The sequence below is a fragment of the Netta rufina genome (genome assembly GCF_964035555.1).
Source record: "Netta rufina genome assembly, chromosome: 1".
In the NCBI taxonomy this organism is placed as follows: Eukaryota; Metazoa; Chordata; class Aves; order Anseriformes; family Anatidae; genus Netta; species Netta rufina.
Genome location: NC_140123.1, coordinates 116,122,445 through 116,147,917, shown reverse-complemented (window position 1 = coordinate 116,147,917; position 25,473 = coordinate 116,122,445). Strand labels below are relative to the sequence as shown.

Here is a 25,473-nt window from a genome sequence, read left to right as displayed (position 1 = left end):
ACAGAAAACACTTCATTTCAAGAGCAAAGTATTCTAAAAAAATATATTTAATCCCTCAAAAGGGATTCTGAAAAGTTCCATCAGTGACTTTGATAGATAAATTAGAGAGGAATTTTTGACTGTGACACTTCCTGTTTACTTAGACTGACAGCAATGCATTTTGCAGTGTTAAGTACTCCAGAGATCCTGTTTTTTTATTGATGAAAGAACATGGTATCTTCTAGCATTTCTGTTACAATACGGTAGTTATAACACTGGGTGAAGAGAACTGTAATTCAACAGGCTGCATTAAATACCTCAGTTCATATTATTACATGTCTAACCAAGGTGTATTTCTCCCTCAACTTAGTTTCCATGTGTTTAGATGGGAGTGTTGCTATAAATTTAATTCAGTTTCTTCATTCAGAGAAGGTAAGCAAATAGTACTTTACGTACAACGGTGGTATTCATGTAACAAATGGATGAGAGTAGTTTGATTAAGAATTAACATTAAAGGGTCAAGGTTAATTTTGTTCCAATTGCATTGCTTATTTCCTGTGCAAATAGTAATGACAACCTGCAGATGGCAAGGTTTGTTTCATAATTGTTATGAATTTTTATCCCTGAATCATCTCAGAAGATGTGAAGCATTATATAAACACTAATCATTCTAGTAAACACACCTCAAGACAGATCCAAACCTGCGATAAAGACGTGAAAAGATCTATGAAATCCACTGAATTGAGAAATTAATTATAGCTCAGGAAATGTGGTTAATAACTAAAAACTAAACTAAATCAGAAACAAGTTCAAATTTCTCATTTCACCTATTTTAGAAAAGTCAAGACTAACAGAAGAATGTTCTTCATATTTAAAATAATGATATATCATGTCAAAAACAATCTGCTTTCTTTCACATTTTAAACTTTTTTAATATGAACATTTTGTTATGGACTTATCTACAGAGAATGAAATAAAAATCACTTTGCAAACTTTGTATTTTCTCTTGCTTGAAGTACAGAAGAAATTACTTATACATAGGTCAGATCTTTCTTTGTGTGTGTGTGTGCACTACACGAGGTATTTTTGCGCTAGTCAGTTTAACAGAGGTTTGAAACTTAAGTTATTTCTCATACGAAGCCTTTACTTTGCTGAAGCTTCCTAAGAAACTTTTTTGAGCAATCACATCATTTACAAAGGTCATTTTTAATTCTGTGAGCAGATTTGCAGCATACGTATTTAACTCACTCCAGTGACATCTCTCTATAGCACAGAGACTTTCAGATCTTCAGCCCTCTCTCTAAGTCAATTCCCATTATTATTATATTTTTTAAGTGCCGACATCTCTTTCAATATCTTCACATCCATATAAAATTTTAGCTGAAGCTGGGTATCACATTGGATCCTGAGCTTAAAGATACTAAGCCTAAGCTGCACGTCCATCTGGACACTGAGATAGAGGTATTTAAGCATAACTTCCCTTCCAACCTCCCCTCCTTTGATGTTTCAGCCACTGTGGATCCTTAACTAAAAATTCAAACAGATTTTCTAATTGTGTAATTCAATTAACAATTACCACAGCAAGGAGTCTCTTCTATCACTCACATTTCTGTAATTCAGCACTACATTTAACCCTTAGGAAATTGATAAGTATAAAGCCAGAGACAGGCTCGTTTAATAAATGTTTAATAAGTGTGGAAAAAACTGTGAGGTGTGAAAGCTCCATGACACCATGGGAGGAGACTATTTGTAACGATGCTAGCTGTCTTGTTCCTTTTTGCATGGAAATGACCCTTGCTGCTTCTCCAGTATGTTCCATGGTCTTTCACCAACGGACCGAGAAGCACCGGGGAAAGAGGCAAAGAGAGAAGCTGAAGGGTGACAAGGGCTTGTTGTGCAAGGCCCCCTGTGGAGCAGTGGCAAGCAGCCACATGTAACTGGGGTACAGGAACAAAGCACACTGAGGGGACATCTGTACTAAGGAACAGGCAGAGCTGGGAGAAAGGAGTAACTGAATATATTGTTTCATCGCGCTGCTGGGTATGATCTTCATGTTTTACATTACTGAGGCAGACAATTCTCCTTAGGTTTAATGGAAATCTACCCTGAAACAGTACGTGACCTCACTGCATACCCCTGGACCCAAACATTTTACTGTAAAGAAATTTAAATTTGCATGCAAGTGCTTTAATGAGGCCAGATGAGTGAATAGGAATATACTATACTTAACTGGCCATAATGTTCTTAACTAGCCATTTGAATCAATTTCTTACAGAGTACCTAAACTCATTAAAATACATCAGACATCCATACTAGGGGCCTAATTTTCTTCTACCTTTCCCACGTGTCATTGGCTGTGCTTAGGTAAAATACCAGTTGAAAAAGCAATCTCATTTGCCTTGCTTTTATTGCAATAATTTAAAAATGATGTATTTAAGATGTTTGAAAAATTATGCCTTTGGGATAGTTAGGTGTATAGCTGAGAACCGTTTCTTGTGTTCAATACTAAATACATGGCTGAAGTAGAATGAATTTGTCATAGCATATTAATAATTCGGTTAAACATCAGAACTGCAATCTTATAAACAAATGAATCAAAATGAAGCACAGAAGTCAAAGGATTCTCAGTGCTACTATAGGGAGCCAGTGGCAAAAATGTAATTAGATTTTAGAGTGAACTACATTTCCTTTCCAGCTAGTTCAAAGAATCACCCTACTAAAAGGCTGAAATGAAGAAAAGTTTTCTAAATGAACTGATTAGTTCAGAATAAATACAAAAACTAAAGTTTTAAGTAGAGGCACAATCTATAGACTGTATTTTTTAAATCATAGAGTGAGGCCAATCAGTTAACCTTGAAGCTCATCAGTTCCATCCTATAGAAATAATTCCACTGTAAAAACAACTTTCCAGTTAAGACTATGACATGATCTACCACACAACTTTCATTTAATTGAAATTAAATTGAAAATCTTGCTGTATATCATACTGATTTAGAATTATATTTATAGTAAAAGTAGACGCATTTAGATGTTGCAGAAGACAGCTGTGGGAAACATACAGATAGAATAGTATTTATTAAGTGACATCAAAAAGCTCTGAGAACTTAACCAAAGAACTTGCAGTAATTTAAGACAATTTTAAAAATTGTTCTACCAAAAAACCACAGGGGAAAAAACAATTTAAAAGGTAATCATAATTTATATTACAAAAGAATTTAAAATTTCCTCAAATAGATCAGGCTAATGTTGTAAGGCAAATAGACCCCTCACGGTGTCATGTATAAAACATGTATTACAAAGCCAGTTTTTTCTCTAACAATGAGAAAAAATGAGCAACAGCATTATATTAATAGAGACATCCTCCCAAGAGTGCTACTATTTACCAAAGGCATCCCACTCATTCTCAGATGTGCTATTCATTGAAGATTCTATAGCACTCCTCAGGCTTACTTAGTCTCTCCTGTACGTTAAGTTGGAAAAAGATATTCTTTCCTACACCCAGCAGAGTAGAACTATGCATTCCTAAGAAGGAGACATATAATTACTATTAAAAACTGTAGCATTTTTCCACTTGTGATTGTTGCAATTAAGCACTGATGACGATTAAAATTGAAGACTAGATACCAAGTCCCTTCATTTCTTTATGCATTAGAAACTACTTTTCACATACAATTCACAATATCTGGAGAATGAATAGTATTTAATGGTTCAAATTACCACTTGTTTTTTAATTTGTGATATCCCTCCACACAGCAAAATGCTACAGATAAGACCCTGCTCCCCCTGCTCCATATACCATGCACATCTAAAGAAAAGAAAATTTGTCTACAAATTGGTGAAAATACATGGGAATACAGGTAATACTGTTATTATTTTATTTAAATTAATTTAAATATATGTCTCCTTTAAATAGCATTTGTTTTGTCTGAAAACAATACGCAAAATTTCTTTGACAGAGGAATTGATTCTCTTTTACCTGTTCCACTGCAACCAGAAGACTGAATTTTAATTGTTTCTGGTTCTTGCAAGTTTTATTTAGAAGTATTTTAAAATTTTCTTAGAACCTCACACAGACATACTAGCAAAAAAAGACTGGAAATTAATAATACTGTAGACAGTGAAGCTACTTTTTTTTGAGGAGCAATAAAACATAAAGCTGGAAGTGAGAGGCATGTGATCCCTGAAGGACTTCTGATCTCCTGTGAACTTCAAAGGCAGCAGCCAACTCCCTGCTTTTCTCAAAAAATAAGGAACACTAGGACTCACAAAAGCATTCTGCTTGTCAGCTAGTGAAATTAATGCCATAACATCTACATAACCCCACAAAGGCAGGTAGTTTCTTCTACCTATATTGCAGAACTTTAATCTCTATTATCCTTTGAGGATTTTCTGTTTTTGTAAAGCAATATCACCACTGCCAATTGTTGCCCTGAATGATAAAAACCTCATTCAACTTTACAGATGAAAGTTACTTGCCTCATGAAGCTGTAATTTTCTACAGAAACAGTCTTCTACCTTACCTGAAGAGGCAGGAAGTTGATCATAGTCTTGAGATGTCCTATTTGTTTTTACGTTTTCTCCAGTTACTCTACGAGCTGGTGGCAAAGGAACGTGACCGGTTATCGGATCAAAATGGGGATCTGCAATAATAAAGAAATAAAGTGTCTTAGAATAATTAGAATTATTATCTAGGGAAGAGGGAGGGCTGATGCACAGAATCTAGGTTTAAAGTAGCCTCCTTTCAAAAAAGCTATGAATCCAAACAGAGGTGCTCCCCCATAGTGTGTGCATATGCATGCATGCATCCAAGTCTTGAAGTGACCAAAACAAGGAGCACAACTCAAAGGTGGTCTATCCTGCACTGACAATTGCTCCTCTGCTAACATTTATGAGGTACCTTTCAATTACTCAGCCCTGACACTGCTAGGACTGTGGCTGGCAAAGTATGGAAGAGGCTGCAAGGCCCAGTGCAGCAAAATTAGAAGTATCCCTGCTAGTCTGTTTGGTTAGAGCTTGGTTAACGCTTCAATATTTTGCCACCAAGACTGCAGGGCAGATTTCCTGTTCACATAGTCCCAGCTGCGGGGTAAACGTTACAGGGACTGCTGAAGGCTTTTCAGTTCTTTCTGATGATTATAGGAACAGAATTTTAAAAATGAGAGAACTACATAGGCCTGGCATATTGTGGCCTCCTTTCAAGTATTTTCAGTCTACTGAAGAGGCAGCTGACCAAACTTTTAATATCATCCTGGACCTGACTTCTGCTCTTGACTCAAAATAGCGTTTGTATGTGTGTGCAACTTTTTGTTGTTATTAATGGTGAGATTATTATTCTAATCTCACAGTCTCTAATGGACAGATGAGGTATCACCCCAAAAACTTGTATGGAAACCAATCCTTGAAACCTAATCATAAATTATTTGCAGTGGTTTCTTTGAAACAATGCAGTGTCAAATAAGTCAATATGGCTTTAGAAATACTGTAAGATAAAAGAAGACCAACTCACAAAAGAATCTATGCCCAAGTAGATGTGTACACTTACAAGATCAACGCAAATTAATTGTTGTGATAAGATTGCATTCACTATGCAAATATGGAGAACAAACGGCCTTTAATACATTTCCAAATTTTTAATTCAAAGCCATGTGTTTTTTTTTTTTTTTTGTTTTGTTTTTTTTTTAACACTGTCATTGATTTTTATTTTTTTTTTTAGATTATTTGGAAATAACATCAGATAATTCAAAACTCTCTGTACTTCTGGGAACCGCACACAGATCAACAGAGCTTGTATGCTTCTGGAGGTGGTGGCTTTCATTTTCCCCTCTCCATTCGCATTAGAACTGAATGGTGCGCTTTGGGTTTCTGCCTCAGATTGTACAACTGAGGCACCCATTCAGACTGGACTGCTATCGGTTACATTATTTTATTTTCACAGAATCACAGAATTTTCTAGGTTGGAAGAGACCTCAAGATCATCGAGTCCAACCTCTGACCTAATGCTAGCAGTCCCCACTAAACCATTTCCCTAAGCTCTACATCTAAACGTCTTTTGAAGACTTCCAGGGATGGTGACTCCACCACTTCCCTGGGCAGCCTGTTCCAGTGCCTCACAACCCTTTCAGTGAAGAAGTTCTTCCTAACATCTAACCTAAAACTCCCCTGGCTCAACTTAAGCCCATTCCCCCTCGTCCTGTCACCAGGCACGTGGGAGAACAGGCCAACCCCCACCTCGCTACAGCCTCCCTTGAGGTACCCATAGAGAGCGATAAGGTCGCCCCTGAGCCTCCTCTTCTCCAGGCTGAACAAGCCCAGCTCCCTCAGCCGCTCCTCATAGGACTTGTTCTCCAGGCCCCTCACCAGCTTCGTCGCTTAGAAGATAAATTAGTCCCTTGCCCTATATTTATGATCAACCTTTACATCCTGTGATGTGTTTAGTCTTTTTACCTGGATGCATGCAGAGGCTTATACAAGAAAGTAATGCACCAAGCTGAGTTCTGCATTACAAACACATATAGTTTTGGTGAATTACTCAATGTTCAGGTCTTAATTGATGGTAAAATATATATGTAATAAGAACATTTCAAAAAGGGTCATTCTGGTTCAACCTAAACTAGCTCACTTTCATCCCACAGCTAGTATTATTCACAAGGATCAGCCAAACACCTTACAACCAGGCAGACTATTATGCAGTTGCACATAATTGCTCATCATCCATAGTCCTGCACTCCTGTAATACTACTGCCAAAACATTCAATTTAAGACTCTTCATACAGCCTCTCATTAAGAACAGATAGGAAGAGGAAGACATCTAATCACACCTCAAGGTAGATAATCACTGAAAATATTCTTGGGACCAGTAAACTTAGACACCATCATTTTTTGGAAGCTTCTGCAGAGGAAACTACCTTCACTTCAAAGACATGCACTATAACCCACAAAAACCCTGTTGCAGTTTTATTGTCAGCAACAAAGGTATTCAACATAATTAACCTGACACTTGTCAACCCAAAGTTATAAATGTTGAACATAACTTTTATGCCCTTTACAAGCAAAATACTGAACAACAAATGTGACAGCAATTTGTGGGAAAAGATAGGTGAAAATTTGACTTATTACCAACAATGTTATGAACCACAGGGTTCTGCTGCTGTGTTCACAATTAAAATAGTTTTGCCACAAAATTTCACAGCAATAATTCTAACGAAACAGCATGTTGTTTTCCTTCTTTTCTAGTTTTTCCTCAAGTACCAACTTGGAAACAAACAAAAACATGAATTACATTGAACTAGAAAAAACAATGGAGTTGACAAAAGGATACAAACTACTATCACAGATTACAACAGAAAACTTTATACTTCAGAAGTAGCAATTCTTACTAAAAAAGCACAATGTACCAAAATGTCCCGCCTATAAAAAATATTGACTTCATTTCATTACTTTGTGATAATGAAAAGGTGACCCTTTTTATATTCTGACTTGTTTCATCTCCATCATGTAAAACACACACACACACACACACACAAAAACTATTTCTGATATTTTCGTATATTGAGTTGTACATAAAACAGACTTCTAAAGCCTGATGACAACATTATCATAGAACAGATATGCCTCTGGAGTACATAATAGTGAAACAGAATATGTTTTTTCCTTTTGTATTCCTACCAGGATGAAGGAACAGTTCATGTCCTGAAGGAGGTCGGCTTCCTGAGCCAGCAGGTTTTGTGTGCTCAGTAATACTGTGCCGAGCAGGTGGTGGTGGTGGTGGTAGTGAAGGGGGTGAGCTATCAAACGTATCTTCACCTGCATTTAGGAAAAACTTATTAGATGAGCAAAACTTCATTACGCATCACAGAATAAAGAGCAAAGTTGAAAATTGATTTTTCTCTGGCTGCTGAGGCCCTTACTCCTAGGGTTCATCTAGCAGTTCAGCGACTGTAGTAATGAAATTGTAAGCCTGACTCTTACTATGCACAATCCTCTTCTAAAACATGCTCTGAATGACCTCTGTATTGCTCAATTTCTTTTCTGGGATGGGGGGAGAGATTTCTTTTAAGTGGCTCAGTTGCAAAGAGTGCATTGTAGTGAAAGCCTCACTGATTATCGGTACAGAGTAACAGCTATGTTTCAGCGGCTAGGAAAATATATTTATATTCAAACACCAACGGTGATTACACCCAATCTGCTACACTTATACAATGTGTACATGTATTTTTATCTGCTATCTAAAGGCTCTGACTCAAGGCATAAACTGAATCTTCTATGCCTGGCAAAATAATTTTTCCCTTACATAAAGGTAGAGCAGACAGAACCAAGGTTACCAAGAAGTACCAAGTATTTTTCTTCTGCTCTTTCACCTTCAATTCTGTATATTCTTACAACTCAGAACACTTCAGAGATCAGAAAGAGAATAGTGCAGGAACATGGCAAATGTTCAAAAGGTTTTATGAACCAGAAAATTGGATGATGGCACATACAGTACAGTCTTGCAATGATACAACTGAATTTGTCAATGACAGCGTGGGTGATGGTCAAGCCCAGCCCCAGTATATAGGCAGAGTGGCTTCTTTAATGCTTCTGACCTCAAAAATGTTAAGCTCGTTGGCTTTTGGGTGCGAGAGCAGAAATCAGGGGTGGGAAAGATAGCTGCTGGAAACCATAGGCAGCACTGAGCTTTGAACTGTCCCTTGACAGTAGACAAGAATCAGAAATAAACTTACTAATGTAACTCAATTTAGTTTTCTTTGACTTAAATACCAGCTCCCTTTCATTCATCTTTCTATATCATAAAAAGAACGCAGTTATTAAATCTACAGTTGGAAAAACCCTCCATGCTTGCATTAAATGCCAATGCTCAAACTTCACATTAAAGGACAACAATTTTTAAACTGTTTTAGGCAAAACAATTTTCTTTTCTCTGTAGCTTGAATACAAATGTTGTTTGCCTTTTCATCTGTCTTGCATGAGGGCTTACAGACAGACGCCACACGCGGATCACTGGTAAATATTGATGTACAGCTGTAATATTTAGCCCATAGCTTGTTTGGTACTCTTAGCGTACTCAACATTAGTTGTTTTTCAATGAACATGGCATTTGGTTAATCTAGGCTATGTTAACCATTAAATGTAATCATCAAAAAGTCTGCAACCTAAAGGGGGCACCAGAAGATCATAATCGGAGGGTGTCCTGTTGAGCAAAGAGCTGTGTTTTGGGTTGTCTCTGGTAGGAGGTCGTGCAGGTGGCAAAGGTACCGGAACAGTAGGTGCATCATAGACATCTCCTGAATGACACAATCACAAGAAGTGAATGTTTTCTTGCTGTACCCCTAGAACAGCACAGAGAAATTTTACTTGCTAAGGGGGGGAAATAAAAACGCACCTAACTCTGGATGTTTTGGTTTCTTCATCTCAGAAGTAGCACTGTGTGTTCCATTCGTTACTCCAGCACATTGACCATTCTCACACACCCTGGAGACAAACATTAAAAAGGAAGTAATCAACCAGTTAACCAAGTCTTAATTCCCAAAATTAAATGCCTGAGCTGGCAGTCCATTATATGGAAACAAATGAAAGACGACAAGCTGCATTAATTCTAAACTTTGTTGGTTTTGTGTTGACAGCAGGTACTGGTTAGCTCTCAATAAACTCTGAAGAATCATACCGCTTTCTTAGTGGGATAGTGACATGATTTAAGTAACTTACTCAAGGCTGTACTACAAGACAGACGAAGAACTAACATTCAATATAGCCCTCATTTCAGAGGTCAAGTCAATGGTTTATTCACATATTTAAGTCACAAACTCAATCCTACTTCCCCTTCCCAGCTGTTAAGGTTTCCCCAGCACAAATATTAAGAGGGGAAATTTTGGTAGTTATCCACATTGAAACAAGCAGAAAAATAAATAAATAATAATAATAATAAAACAAACAAACAAACAAACAAAAACCACAACAGAACAAAACAAAACAAGCAAATAAACAAAACCAACAGAATACTACAAAACACCAATCGAAATAACAAATTTCGACTAAAATCTTAAGCCAAACATTTAAAATGAAAAAGTCAAAGCAGTTTTGCAGGCATCTAAATCTCTATGGAAAAACTAAGACTTCCTGATACCTTACTAGAATTTAGTATTTTTTTAAATGGAAATGTATCATTCTCTTAAAATTAAATAACAGTATAAAATTCAATACGAAAATTGTTTAAACTTAGATATCCATGAAACAAAGTACAAAGATACCTGTAATCTTGTCAGAAAAATATAATCTCTTGGAGATTATTTTTGTAAAAAGATTCTGCTCAAAGACAGCAGGGAAAAATATAGATCAAAAACCTTCTCATAGTACTAAATATTGTTTAAAAAAATTGCAAAGAAGTGGAAAATTACTCCTGCCATTGGAGCTGCAGACCCTGCATGTTCAAAAAGAACCAGAGTGTTTCTCTGGAAAAAGGCCACCATGATAAACAATTCCAGTTTAAAAACTAAAAACCACAACCACCCACCACGTATCGTTATTATCAAACATTGGCAAATCTGCTAGAGCTATCTATATACAGCTCAAATTTCACATCTTGGGTTTTTACCAATAGAGCGAACATTAATAAACTTATCTCCTTTGGCCATATGGAAAGGAGGGATGAATAAAGGTCTGGAATCATTTAAAATATATAAACAGGAAAGAGGAAGTGAAATTGTTACTGTGGTCCCAAGAGTTTTAACTAGGAGTAATGAAATAAATGTAAGAATAATTACAAGACTTAAAGCAAAACAAAAAACTCATGGTAAGAGCTATTTTGTTGTGAATTAATTTCCCCAAGGAAGTGGTAGAGGAAGTGTTGCTTCTATCTTTGAAATTAGATTGGTTCAATCTCTCAAATACAGTGAATGCAACGCTTCCTTTGATGCCTCAGCATATATCCTAAATAACTAAGAATCTTTTCTAGTTTAATTTGAATCTACTTTGCATTTTCGATAAATTAATCAGCCCTAGGTAGTATGATAACCTAACATGGTATGACTTTAAAAATCTTCATAATGAGTCCAGTTATCAGTTTACAAATCTTGCAGAAATACCTGCTTATATTGACAGTAGAAAACACCAGAAAGAATAGCAGCAAATTAGTACTAACGAGCAAGTCTAGTCTTTTTCTTTTCTTTTCCTGAAAAAACAGTTTTATTAGGAAAAGATACTGATTGCAAAAATGTATCATTCTCCTAATAGTAGCCTAGTTAGGCTAATGTTGAAATTCTTTCCCTCTCTTTCTTATTGCTGAAACTTGTCTACATGAGAGATCAACTGTAACAAACCAGACAATTAACTGATCTCCCATAATAAGACTGTGAATCATTTTCCGTATTTTTCTTGTACTCTTTTTAGAATTGACATATCTGCTGGCAAAAGAGCAAGAAATCGTAGAGGTGATATTTGGGGGTAGAATGTGGAAGAATTACATAGTTTGTAAATTTCAAGACACTAAAAAAAAATAAATTGTAGGCTTCTGTGGTTACCAAAATCTCCAAGTACTGTCCAAGAACTGAGGAAGCAACACTAAGGAAAAGGTGGCAAAAGTGTGACCCTGGGGGACAGAACTGAAAGGTGGTAAACATTTATGAAAATTAAAATAAATAAATCACCTTTAATAGTACTGCTAGACAATACTTAAAAGTTTTTCATTGCACCCCCCATGAGTTTAAAAAGAAGTGGGGATGGGAAGGCATTTTTTTTTTTTTCAATACCTAAGCATAGAGCATCAACTAGAATCAAGATTGATTTTGAAAGGTTTATCTCTGTTTTCACACCTAAACAGTAACGTTAGCTAAAAGGAGACATTTTAAGTATATGCAACATCATATATAAACAAATATGGATATAGAATTCAAAATGTTTTGGTTTGGTTTGGTTTGGTTTTTTTTTTAATGATAGTTAGGAGAGTGGTTTGGTTTTAGGTAAAAGTCTTGTGAGAAAATATATTAAGAGTTGCAGAGCAATGTGAATAGCAAACAATCATTTTGTGCAACAAGACCTGGATTACTGCCAAAAAGCACCATAAGTGAAGAGCAACTACACCAGCTAAATAATAAACTAAAAGCTACAAAAGCTTGGAAATCAGATTTTCATGTATAGCCTCTATTAATAATTCTAATGGTCTGGTGAAATACCATCATAGCCAATTGACACCAATCAATTCTTTTTCTGCAAATGAAGGATACCAGAAAATTATAAGTTTCTAGTTTTCCAGTTGGTTATCTTAAGAATCTTTAAGCTTGCATCTACATTAGTTTTTTGGTTCAGATCAGAAGTATGAATTAAAATAAATCTCTTAGTCATTCCCACTTAGAATACTTCGGTTTATATTTTAGAGAGGTCTCAGAGCATATAGCCTCGATTGCTTCTGGACAATGTTAACTCAAAAGTTGTCCTGTAGGAGCTCATCCAATGTGCTGCAATTACAGAAGAGTACTCCAGGCACAAGACCATGCTAGGACTAGTCTTCCCAAAACTAAAACTTCCCAAAGCATGCACTGTAGATGTGTGGTCCTTGGAGTCAATTGTTTCACTCTACAGACTCACTCCTATTGCAGCACACCACTTAGTACCAGACACAGTCCTCGGCAGCTGTTAAACCAAGGTAATCTGTCCACATAATGCTCTCTTCCATTGCAAATGACTTTGTCTAAGAAAGGTTGCATCCTGTGTAACTCTACTCATACAAGCAACTAAACCTCTATTAGGTGACTTTGCATGGTACAGAAAGACACTCTCACAAAAAAAAAACAACAACAACAACAACAACACTCTCCAATAAAAAATCGTATAGGTAAGGTCAACTAAGATCTTGGATTTTTTTTTCTTTGCTTGGCCAACATAAACAGTTTTATTCATCAGTTTTGTTTTTGTTGTTGTTGTTTGTTTGTTTTTCTCCCCTTACACAAAAAAGAACATCTGGTAGGGCAGACACGAATTTAAGTGCTCAATATCACAGACCTAAGACAACTGTGTAACATTCACATCTATGCAATGAAAGCTGGATCACCAGTTCTAACAGTGAGTCTACTTCTTAGCACTGCTAACCTGCATGCAAGGAGTGATCAGACTATGAACTTTTATCCATCTGTTGTAAACGTCTGATTGAACAAGTCTAAAAAACGTATTTAGCGATTTTTGGGATAAGAGATATCTTGAACTTTACTGATAGTGGGTTCTTATGACAGAGGGAAATAATTGGGCCTACAGGACCAATAGCGAATTGGCCCTTTCCCCACCCCCCCCAATTTATGCTCTTCATTCCTGACATTCAGATTTTCTTTGTGATTCAAAGACCAAAAAGTTCACCGTGAATGAGACAGCCTTTAGTTGCCATGTCTCTTGGCTCCAAATTTTGCCATAATCAATTATCAATTCATAAGTGTGACACCTTGGAGATACTATTTTAGAACACATTTAAAGCAAAAGAGATTTATTCCACCTGAGTAACAAAAAGGTTCTCTTCCTGAGAAGTGGTGTTCAAAGGCAAAAAATATCACACCACAGAGATATGATGCAGTGAACTTCACAGGTTTATGATTGTGGTGGTGGTCAAATGAAACAGAGGCATAAATAACCCAAGCTTGAAAAGATAAGACATTTTAGAAAGCAGTCAAGTTTAAACATCATTGTAAATTTTGAATCCAAATACATTTTGGAAAAGGCAGACTTTTGTAGGTAAGTTGCCTTCAATATTAATAAATGACCTTACCGAGCAACAGGCTTTATATGACAATGAGATGGTTGTGAGCTCAGTATTGCAGGATGTGAAGAAGGAACTTTGTATTCATCATCATCATCTGTGTGATCCCTTGATTTATCAGACAGAGAATTTGCTGAGGGAAGAGAGCACCTATGGAGACGAGAAAAAGATCATTTCTGTTTTAACTGTTATGTAATTGTTCTTGGTAAAGTACAGAAAACACTCGTTAGCCTAAACACCTTTAATACATGTCTGCTATGTGTAGGTTAAAAAAAATGCCACGTCAAACTAGAACATACAAGGTTACTAGCTTTTTTGTCTCTGTGAACACATAGAGAATCAAGCAGCTCACCTTTTAACCATTAAACAGATACTTTAAGCAAGCATAACAGAGCAGAGAATTGCAAAGAATTAGAGTCCTAAATATGCACTTACAAGGCTTAAGCTGTTTGCACTTAACAAGAGAACTAAACAGAAGTTAATTCAGGGTAAATAGTATTTATCAGGGCTCAGTAAGGCAGTGAACTTTCAAACTTTCAGTCTTTTTCAAGCCATAATATTATTGAAATCTAAGAATTTGTTTGTGTTTAAATTATTTTTACTTTAAACTACAATTGTCCTTTTAGACAGCAACCTACATTACTTCTTTCTGGAAGTCCAGGAAAGAGGTGGACTTTACCGTCTCCATTCATAGGTAACAAGTTTTATCTGGAGAATACTGCTGGGTGGGAGTTTTAATCGAGAACTAAAAACTAACTCCTACCACTTGGTTCTGTGTTATATGAGTGTAAACAAAACAATGGGCAAAAATTTCACTTTAGTGAGCACTGGCTGGGGAAGGAGATTTTGTTATATATTAAAAAATGCAACTTATCTTGTGGCCTTCATAAGACATAGCAAACTAGGTTAATTAACTAGAAGTCAACATCATTGTATTTTATATATACAGCTCCTCTGCTAATAGTGAATACACTGATATATAAAATCAATAAATCAAGTCATCTGGAACACAAAACGTTACATTAAAGACTTAATTTAACTTCAGTTTGATCATACATAAAAACCATGAACAGGCATTTGACTCTTAAACTAGCTGAATACTAAGAAGTATATAACTTCAAAAATCATCTGGATATTATGTTATGCAGTAAATAGTACCTTAATTCTTTACCACAAAAAAGGGTCAACAGCTGGAGGACTTCAAATAAAGATGTTTGATGCATTCATGGCCACTTTGATTTGTGGCTTGAAAGTATGGTTAAGGGCCCCTGAGCTGAACTACATGCCACATTACAAGGCACATCTACTTAATCATTTAGGGAAGTTCTTAAGAACCATAGGAAACATGAGAAGGAAGTGGACATAATTTCTCTTCCGATGGTTTAATTAGCTTTATTTTATCATAAAGGCAAAAGATGAAATGACAGGCTAAGCCCATCTCATTTTTTCCAACACAAGCAGCATCTGACACATACAGCACACTTCACAAAGGAAGAATATATGCTCTGCATGATTTCCTTTAGGTGATGCCACATGACTCCACAACATCCAGGTACTCTGTGAACAAAAATGAATAGCTAACTATCATGACTACCAGAGAGTCACTAAACAAACAAATAAGGGAGAAAGAAAAGAACAGAGAAAGATGGGGGCAGATGTGCTGCTTTTGTTTGAATATATTCAAAGCCTAGAGGTCCTGAGCTACTTCTAACCTGTCAGACACTCTTGCCTTCAGTCAGTAATATACTCTTAAACTCATAAACAAACTCATGAAGGATAAGAACCAACTTTTGCAAATACGTTCCAGATAAAGGAATGAAAGGGTGAAAGGTGAAAGAAGGTTGATGACACTAAACTGCAAACTCTGTATTGCAGTTTTCCACCACCTTCTGTAGAGGGAGCAAAAGGTCTTCTGTATATACAGCAATGAAGTGCGAAATGCTTTCTCCATCTTTGATTTCCTAGTTGAACAGACAGTTTGTGTCACTGCTGTATGGCCATTTAAAGCAAGGAGAAACAAAACAGGACAAGGAGAATTCTGTAATACTCAGATAGATAGTTCAAAGACCAACAAAGAATAATTTCTTTCATTTCTTGGACATGCAATCTTTCTTATCTGCAGAACGTTCTGGATTGCCATGTGTTATACATGTGAAGTACATGTCTGTGGGTTTGATTTTTTGTTTGTTTGTTTTTTAAATAATCACAAATTGAATTGATGGCTTCTGCAGATATCAATATTAGTATCCAGACCAGAAATATGCAACGCCAACTGATATGGAAGCCAGATTGGTGGTAGTGTTTGAAGCCCACTTCAAAAGTTACAACTGGGAAGCAAACAAACAAAAACCTCTCTGAAGGCTCTATCTGAAATCAGTTACAGGAGAGATTTTGATTCCTGGGAATTAAGTTAATTTTTTAAGGAAATCTACAGAGAGGCTGACCACCACCTAACTAAGTACAGTATTATAGCTGAACTTAGATAGTATAGCTAGTTCCTTAGAAAAACACTTCTCAGATGGGAAAGTGGGAAGACTCATTTACTGACAATTAGGATACCCAAGGAGCGAAAAAAAAAAGAAAAAAAGAAAAAAATAAAAAAAAAAGTCCCCTCTTCACCTAGTTCATGCCCCTGCTTTTTTCTTATTTATTTAGTAGACCCAAGAACCTAACATATGTTTATCAAAGCAATGCCTTTATTCCACAGGATACTAGCATATTTATGATAAAATCAATTTCCAACATTACTGCACTGATGAGAAATCATTACTGGTTTGGAGTTATTAGAGACACATGTTCTGTGTCTCCTGCTTCTGAGTACAGTGTAGCCTTAGAAAAACCCTTCACACTAGTAAAGTCTCCCTTTTGCTGTCTTTAAAGTAAGGAAAATATTTGCAATGTTGTATATATTACATGTTTAATATTAGAAAGGTGCTTCTGATTTGTAAAGCAGCAAAAAGTTTAAGAGTGCTAACACATAACTAATATACTCTCCACTCGAGTCCTAAAATTGTCTTATACTTGCATTGTGTTTTATGAACTTTTCACAATTCATAGTTTAAAAAAATTGTATTGTTCTTCCAATTTACAATCCAGTTTTAATACTTGACTCCAAACCTCTTTTGCATTGCTTTATTAGTATATCCCATTTTCTCCATCATTACTGAAATTTCTTCAATATCGAATTGTTTTGTTAATTCTCTATTGTTCTTGTAGGATTAACTCTACTGTTCTACACAAAACCATCTAATAACTTTAGAAGGCAAATCCATTTATGTACAGATTTCATAATCTGGTGAGGTTTTCTATAATTACACTTCAAAAAACTTTATTACTTTTATGTCTTTAGAAGGTTTGTGTACCTGCACGCTGACCAGCAGACTGTATTGCAATATTTTCTAGTTCCCTTCCCCTACTCCTTAAGTGGAAATATTTTTAAATTGAAAGTCAGAATTGCATTCCGATAAGCAATGACTTTGTATTTTCTAGTTTGTTGAACAGAAGGCTAGATGTCAATCTATCTTATCCTACTGAGCACCAAAGGCAAAACAGGAAAAGACATGAGAAGCCATTTTTGTCAAATCACTTCAAGTCCAGCTCAGCTGTAATCTAGCAGAGCTTCAGGGAAAGCAACAACACACTCATTTAAAAGTATTTCAGGGAAAGATTCCCCTTCCTTCATTTACTGGTAAACCTACTCACAGAGCTTAGACACAATGAACTTGCAGTACCTGTATTTCAGTCTGGATCAGACTGTACCTTTGAAAGGAATCTCTTCAATCTCCCCCACTCACCATACTTTGATTTGCACTGAGGAGTGCACAAATTGAACACCTTTCAAATTAAACAGAAAGACAAGACACATTCCAAGAGTGCCCCTTGTATGTTCCGATTGCTGAAGGCTGTTCAAATTCACAGGGCAAGACTGTAGCTAGATGAACTACTGACCCATAACATGTACATTACAGACATCAGATCCTTGCTATCAATTCATCTTGTACAGACCCTCCCCTATACACAGTATTAGTTGATAGTGTACAAACAAAAGCTTTAATCTTGCAAGGCCTCAAGCTAACTGTTTTTCAACAAAAGAGATGTTAAGTTATATGGAGCAAGTCAACACTTACCACCTGCTCCACAACAACTTCCCTTGTGCGTGCTTTACCCTTAAAACCCGAGTGTATATTAAAGCAGTGTGCCCCCATTCATAGCGTACACAATTTTTTCAAGGAGAATTATTCAAGAGTGGATGCTGCAACCAAACTCACTGACGTGTCAAGCTTAGCACACGTGTCCTGCAGAGCATCCCTTCTCAGGTACCTGGAACCCTTGTGTCAGCAGTGCTCCTTCTACAAGCCCCTGGAGAAGCACCGCAGCAAAGACCAATTTCAAGGAAGCCACGACTGCCAACCCCACTTTCCTCAATGGAACAATGACTTCACCTTCAAAGTTTGGTAGCATGGATAAAAGGGACAGCAGGGGGAGAAATACTTTTCTATGCACTTTTCCTCAACCAGCTCAAATCAACTAGATACTCCAAACATAAATATAGTATACAACAGGTACATAGAATTGAATGTCTCATACATACTCAGAAATAGAGGCTCTCAGGTAAAATACCACTGCAGTACAAAGCACTTTTGAAACAAGGAGACCAATTTAAACTGATGAAAAAAAATGGGGCCTGCCTACTGGGAATAAAACAAACATTGTTTACCTTGAAAACTTCTAAGTTTGGGGGAAGAACTGTTCTGTAACATTGATGTTAAAGTTTTACTTTTTTTTTTTTTGAGAACAAAATAGCAATTTGAACAAAATTGCTAAAAAACAATTTATCTGACATAATTAAAGCAATTTGATAAAAAAAAAAAAAAAAAAAAAAAAAAAAAAAAACTTCACAGGTAGGCACAGCAGCTGAGTGGAAAATAAAAATCAGATGCTTAGTTAACATGAGCCCAGCATTTCATTACTGATGTATAAGAAATAATAACCAATTTAGTAAAAATGAAAATAAATCAGCACTGTTTCCAGAAAAAGACACTAGCAATTTTATCTTAATGTAATTTATTTTTAAAAAGTCTTATTTGCAATCTCATATTTATTCAGAAAAAAAATGATCAAATAAGTAAGTACGGATGTCTTAGAGCTTCAACTAAGGCTCATTTTACCTCATTATTATTTACATTATGGCATTTCATACCTGCTCAATGTACCCTTTGGTTAAACCTTCGAAATTACAGACTGACTTATGAAAATAACTAGAAAAAATAGAATGCCTTTGAGCTGTACGAAACAAACTAGCTTTCAAGCCACAATTCTGCAGAGATTAGAAAGCAGGAAAAAAAAAATGAGAAACATGCACCAGATTTATTGCAGTAGCACAATTAGGGAAAATAAGAGTATTTCGGACCAAATACAGTTCAACATATTTATGAAGGCTTAATGCAGTCAATTTTACAGGAGGAAAATGACTCTGTAAAAATATCCTGTCTAACATTTCACATTAAATAATGCTAATATTACTCAGGTTGCTTTTTGAAAGCATTTTACTGTAGTTGGAAATATTAAACTCATTTAATTTGAATTTGAATTTTTGAAGAAAGATTGCTTTTTTATTATTTTTTTGCCTATATTTTGCTACTTATAGATTAACAAAGGTATTTTCTAGTGGTAACAAAAACTTAATTTGAAATCAATTTAGAATGGGCATATCAGTGTTTCAAGAAGCAAGACACAATGTTCACTTTTTTATTATAACAGACATTCAATGTGACAGTTCAGTAGCTGTTAATTAGATATTTTGAACTTCCTACCCTAAGCTATATATGATAGTTTTTGCATTTTAAAAATCAAAATTTTAAATGTCCTTTTTTTTTTTTTTTTTAAAGGTACAAGCTAAAACATAAAACAGAAATGGAAGTGCATTTCTTCCTGAAAAAAGTATGAGGCTTCATTTTAGAAACTGAACATTTTCTTTCTGCTGGCATATGTCATATGTCAGTTTTCTATTCGGAAGACTTCAGTTAGTTAACTTATTTCTTTTGTTAAGTTAAATTTTATTTTTGGATTGACTTGACATGGATTTGTGTGTGCCCACACTATTGTGATATATTGTGGACATTCCAATGAACACTGCATGACACTGTACTTTGATTCGAGGCTACATTTGTAAAAAAAAAATACACATAAAAAATGAGATTTTCATGAAACAATGTTTTCTTATTTTAACAGTACAAAAATAAACATCTTCCCCAGTTCAGAATTGAGCAATTTCATTTGAAATATTAAAGTACGTAGAGTGCCCATCAGAGTCATTGCTTTATTTTTCTGACCATTAGGGTGCAGAACATCCCAGGAGCTACATGTATCATGGAAGATGCAGCCAGTCCAAGGAGATAAATCTATACAGGGGATTGATTACATGAGATACTCATACTCTCATGATACTCTACAGCAATCAGGTTACATCTCAACATTCAATTACAAAAAATATTTGTTCTAATTTGCTTGTGAATGGAAAGCAAACATGCAAAACTTCAATTCTGCAATAGCTTTCCCAAGCATATGATTCTGAATAAAAAAGCCAACACTTCGTCTTTATTCTAGAGCTCAGGAAGAGAAAAATCAGCATATCAATGGAATGCTGAAATATATTTGTCTTTAATGCTACCTCTACCTGAACAGCAATGGAATGGGTACTAAAGATATGGCAAAATCAAATTCTAGTGAGAGAATTCTCAGTATTAGTAGGTACTGACTGCACAGTCATTTTTACTTAGCAGCAAGCATTACACTGAGTACACTGAAAAGAAGTTATAGGATAATATCATCTATTGTGGTTTTTATGCTCTTATTTCCTTACAAAAATACAGTCAACATATGATTTTTGAGCACTTCAAAGTTTGTTTCTTTTTTTTTTTCTCAAAACTCCTGTTGAAAATCTTGTGTGATTTGGAGTCCAAAGATAATTGCTATCCATGGCAACATCTGATAAACAGTAGTATTACTGGAAGACTAAGAGTAGTCTGCAACTTGAAATGACAAGATTTCCGAAACCACATTCTGGAATTCAGGCAGATAGACTCCATTTAAAATGGATATAAAGTTATTTTGTTTGTTTTTAACCACCACAAAGAAAAGATACTACATGAAAAAAGCCTCCATGTGTAGAAAGTCCAGAAAGCATGACTACATTAGAGATAGAATGCATACACATATATCACGGTCTTTACCCACACCACTTTTCCTAGATTCTCTCATCTGTGGTAAATAGCTCTTCAATACACTTCTTCAAAATACTTCTTCAATAGTAATAGAAAGAAAAATGGACAGGGTCTGTTCCCACTGTCAAATTCCTATGAGCAAGATCTGCCACAGTTAATTCTTTTGATATAAAATGTCATATGTTAAATTAACATTAGAACTGCTCCTACTTAATCAATAAAATTTACGTTTCCTTTGTAAAAACAATTAAAAGTGTCATGGAAAATGTAACAACAAGTATTCAACATTAGTTCATTTTCTTTCTTTCTTTCTTTTTTTTTTTTCTGTTTTCCTTTTATCACCAGAGAATCAGTGTTGTTGTCTAACATTAATTAACATATCTCTTTTACAGATGAAGTTTACTTACTTTATACTAGGGATGGTGGAAGCAGCTGGAAGAGGAGGTGAAAGCCGTGGAGGGACGTCATATTCTTCGTTTATCAGATGACCATTTGAAAATACCTAAAAATCACAAATAGGCTTTTCAAAGGCTATGCATAAAGGCTTTTCTGGAAGTTCACACAACAGAGCTGTACTCTGAAATGACTCTTTTCATACCTGTTCCAGATCACTTTCCTCAGGAGTTGTAGAACATACTAGTTTTAAACTTTGCCAGAACAGTAAGTTTCATGTCACAATTAGTAGATGGACTACTCAATTACAGCTGAACCACTTAGGGGAAAATTAAGATTTCAAGATTGTAACTTTTGAAACTTTTGAAAGTGAGAGAGATGAAGTACAGAGGGAAAACAACAGGTACAGCATGATAAGTATATATTTTTTAAAACTCCATAGTGCAATACCTGCCATAATTCACCCCGTACCTGCAGGATCATCTTCCTGATTCTTGTCTTTAACTAATAGCAAATAGTTTATATTAAAATAAATGAATAAGGGATGAAAAATCATGAAATGTTACCCTTGTGGATATGCATACAGCCTCAAATGGTAATTCAGAGTTGTCAGTTTCTCCATGTAAACAAGTGGCTTAGGCTTATTACCTGAAGACAGCATTTAGTTAGAGAAATACCTATACATGTTCTCAGCAGTACAATGCCACTTCCACACTTAGTGGTTATTCTGATTTGAGTATTCATTCTATCAGCTTCAGCTCTGTGCCTCATCACAACTCAAATGCTATATGGCTCTATGAAGGTATAAACCTGGTATCCTTTTAAAAGCAGATGAAAAACTATAGCTTCTTGAACAACAGTCTAGCTGTAAGTAAAATTTTGGTCTTTTGCCTTAATTCTGAAAAAAAGAATATTCTGATTATATATACTACCATGAAATTCTTAAGCACCTTTCATCACATACATCAATGGTCTTTACCAATACTAACTGAATTTCAGTAACATGCTTTCAAAATAACCACAATATCTATCTAAAAAAAAAAAAAAGAGATAAAAAAGTTAAATAGCTTGTGGCCTTAGGGGAAAAAAAAAAGAAAAAAAAAAAAAGCAAAGAGAGAAAAAGTGATTTCTATCTGCTGTGATCAGAACTTCAAATCCAATCTACTTAGCAGAAACTACATAGTCTTCAAGTAAAAATAGAGCAGAAAAAAAAAAAAAAAGTGAGTTAATAACCTGCACTATGAATAAATTACTGAGCTGTTTTGATAAAACCGATTAGAGCAGAACCATGAATTTTTTCTTAGGCTACCACCATTTGGTTTCTTTTCAACTCCAGGCTTCCCCAACACTACAAAGTTTTGCAAGTTATCTGAAACTGACTAATACTAGGACTACCCCTCCACACTCTTCTCTCCAAGATATCTTCAATCAATGAATGGAAACAATGCTCATTTTGTTGTCGTTGTTTTGTTTTTTGAAGGAATAAACACCATAGTTACAGACATACACACTATTCAGTGCAGCTAAGGACAGGCAATCATATTTCTTAGGTGACAAGCAGATGCCTCCTAGCCAAACAAAGTTAGAGAACCAGTGAAAAGATTGAAAGTGACAACTCCAAGCACCCTCAGCACTGAAAATGGATTATTGGACATTGCACTGGACATTTGTCCAAGAGAAATCAAGAACTGACACAGAGAAATTACAGAAACATTCAACTTGAGCAGTTGGAGCTCTGACTTAAATCCAAAGAAAGAATAATCCAGTTAATGATATGTGCATTACTGTAAATAACTGAAAAATAAAAAGGTAGCCACAATGCCAATTATCCTGAATAAGGTTTAAAGTACTGATGATAATACCAAATCAAACAATGCAATACAGGAGTTGTGCCCCTGCACACTTTTAAGGATGCTGCCCATATTGCCAGCTGTAAAGAGAAAATAAATGATTCTACATTTAGCTTGGCTTTGGATGTATTTGTTTCTTTTTTTTTTTTTTTTTTTTTTTTTTTTTTATGATCAAGGCAGGTTAGATCATTTCAATTACTGAACATCATTGCAAATTTAATGCTCTTTTTTGAAAATAATGTTTTATTGGTGAACAAGACCACCTGACCATTAACATATTAAGCTTATGTTAATGCATACAATATAGCCGAGAATTTAAGTATATTTGTATATATCGTGTGTACATACTATATATCTTACAGATTGAAGGGGTGGGTTACCAAGTCCTTATCTTACATATGATAGAAGTAACCAGAACATTTATTTCCCATCATCACATGTATAAATCATTTTGGCATAAGACACTTTCAAAGTATACCTGAGATGCTGCGTTACTGAAGTTAGATTATGCACCAACTGTATAAATCCTTTGCTAAAAGAATATAGCAAATATAGAATTTTGTCTTCAAGCCATTTTTAGAATGTTCTATGTTAAAATTGAATTCTAACTTAGACCCTCATACTGTTGCTTTGCAAACTGCATTATTTAACAAGCCATTTATTTATGGACCACTTATTAATTACAAGCAACAGGAAATATTTAGAAACAGCACATGATCACTGACCAATATAAAGTAGTATTGTAGACAATGCAAAACAATACTGCTGTAGGGTATCAAATTAGGCTTCAACACATTCAGCTTATATCATACCTTGGCACCTTCCACAGGCAGCTCGTGACGTCTGTGTTTCCTCATAAATCCTGGCTCAGAAGTTACGCGGTTGTGCCTTCCATTTATGTTGGAAACTGCAGTCAGTCCTGGTTTGGGAGAAGCATCACTCCCTATTCGACATCCTACTAACTGACTTGTCCCAAACACATCTCTGGGACACCAGCCTTCAAGGGGCATTGGCTGGTCTCTGGAAGGCACACTTTCCGGATGATGTAGGTGTCTGCTTATTCTGTTGTCTGGTGGAATTGGAGGGGGTCGTTCTGGCGGAGGTGGTGGAGGATCACGCAAGGGAGGTGGTGGTGCTGGCAAAGGTTTGTCTTGCTTCCTCACCATACAAGGAGAAGACTAAACAAAACCAGAATTGAACAAAAAAAAAAAAAAAAAGAAAAAAAAAGTTACATATAGGCATTCATGTTCCTTTCATGATCAAATACAGTTTTAGCATTCCTAACTGAGACATTTTCAATGCATCAGAAGAGAACTCGCCGGTAGGTTAGTCTTGTCTTTTCACTATGCAAACTGAAATGGATTCTAAGGAATGCTAGGAAAAACAGACCTTCTGATGCAGGAAAAAAAAAAAAAAAAGGAGGGGGGATCACATCCAAAGGCAAATGACTTAGTGACATGTGATGAGCAAAAAAAAAAAAGCAATGATGAGGACACAAGCGGAAGGAGAAAACAAATATTTTGGTTTCATTGATTTATCAAGGGATGACTCCACTCTTTACATGATGCGTATTGTTTGACACCAATTTGAACCACAGTTCAATTCTTCAAGTAACATATTTATAATGTATTTATGTTTGCATTTAGTTCATCTGCAAACAATTTTTGCCAGAGAAAAGGTGATTTCCTTTCTCAGAATTGAACGGTCGTAAATGCTAAAATGTTTTTCAAACTTAAGTGTAGGATACTAAAAAGCTGAAAACCAAGTTATCAGAAGGAAAACATATACAGAACTGTATAGTTTATAAAAGCAGAAATAAAAAATAAAACAAACAAAAAAAGAGTATTCTCATTAGGAGTGTATTACTAAAAGCATTTTATGAAATTATGTTTGAGACAGGTTTTTCTAGGTGTTCAGGACATGTTTTCCTCCTACCAGCAGTGACAACAATAAACACAAGATCATTTCTCACGGAAGGTGTAATTTTCATGGACTCTGCATAATATTACCAATTAAAAAGAGTGAGGACAGAAAAATTTTTACAGGAAGAATATTGTTTGGTCTCACTTCACTTGAGAGTTGCCCATCACTATTTTTTGGGCAGCACCTCAACATGTTCCTTGTATTACAATTAGGCATTCTACCTGCACATCTATTAACATAAATAGGACAGTATATTAAATAAGTATTTAATTAAGATGCTAATTAATTTTCACTGCTAAGAAAGCAAGAAAACAGTTGGGTCCAAATTTTTTGTTTATTTTTTATTACAGAAAATTATTTATTACAGTTTTTT

At 35.4% G+C, this 25,473-nt stretch overlaps 1 protein-coding gene across 1 annotated transcript in view; it reads right to left on the bottom strand.

Annotated features, from left to right (window-relative positions):
- Positions 1-3,391: 3,391 nt before the first annotated feature.
- Positions 3,392-25,473, bottom strand: part of CBLB (Cbl proto-oncogene B) — a gene marked incomplete at its 3' end in the record, with an annotated part of 127,876 nt that continues 105,794 nt past the window's right edge. The window contains exons 12-19 of the mRNA XM_084294570.1: positions 23,990-24,355; positions 21,342-21,436; positions 13,721-13,861; positions 9,359-9,447; positions 9,129-9,260; positions 7,645-7,782; positions 4,500-4,619; positions 3,392-3,501 (exon numbers count right to left, since the gene is read on the bottom strand). Of these exons, the coding sequence (XP_084150696.1) occupies positions 3,392-3,501; positions 4,500-4,619; positions 7,645-7,782; positions 9,129-9,260; positions 9,359-9,447; positions 13,721-13,861; positions 21,342-21,436; positions 23,990-24,355 (1,191 nt within the window). The remainder of the gene's footprint in view (positions 3,502-4,499; positions 4,620-7,644; positions 7,783-9,128; positions 9,261-9,358; positions 9,448-13,720; positions 13,862-21,341; positions 21,437-23,989; positions 24,356-25,473) is intronic.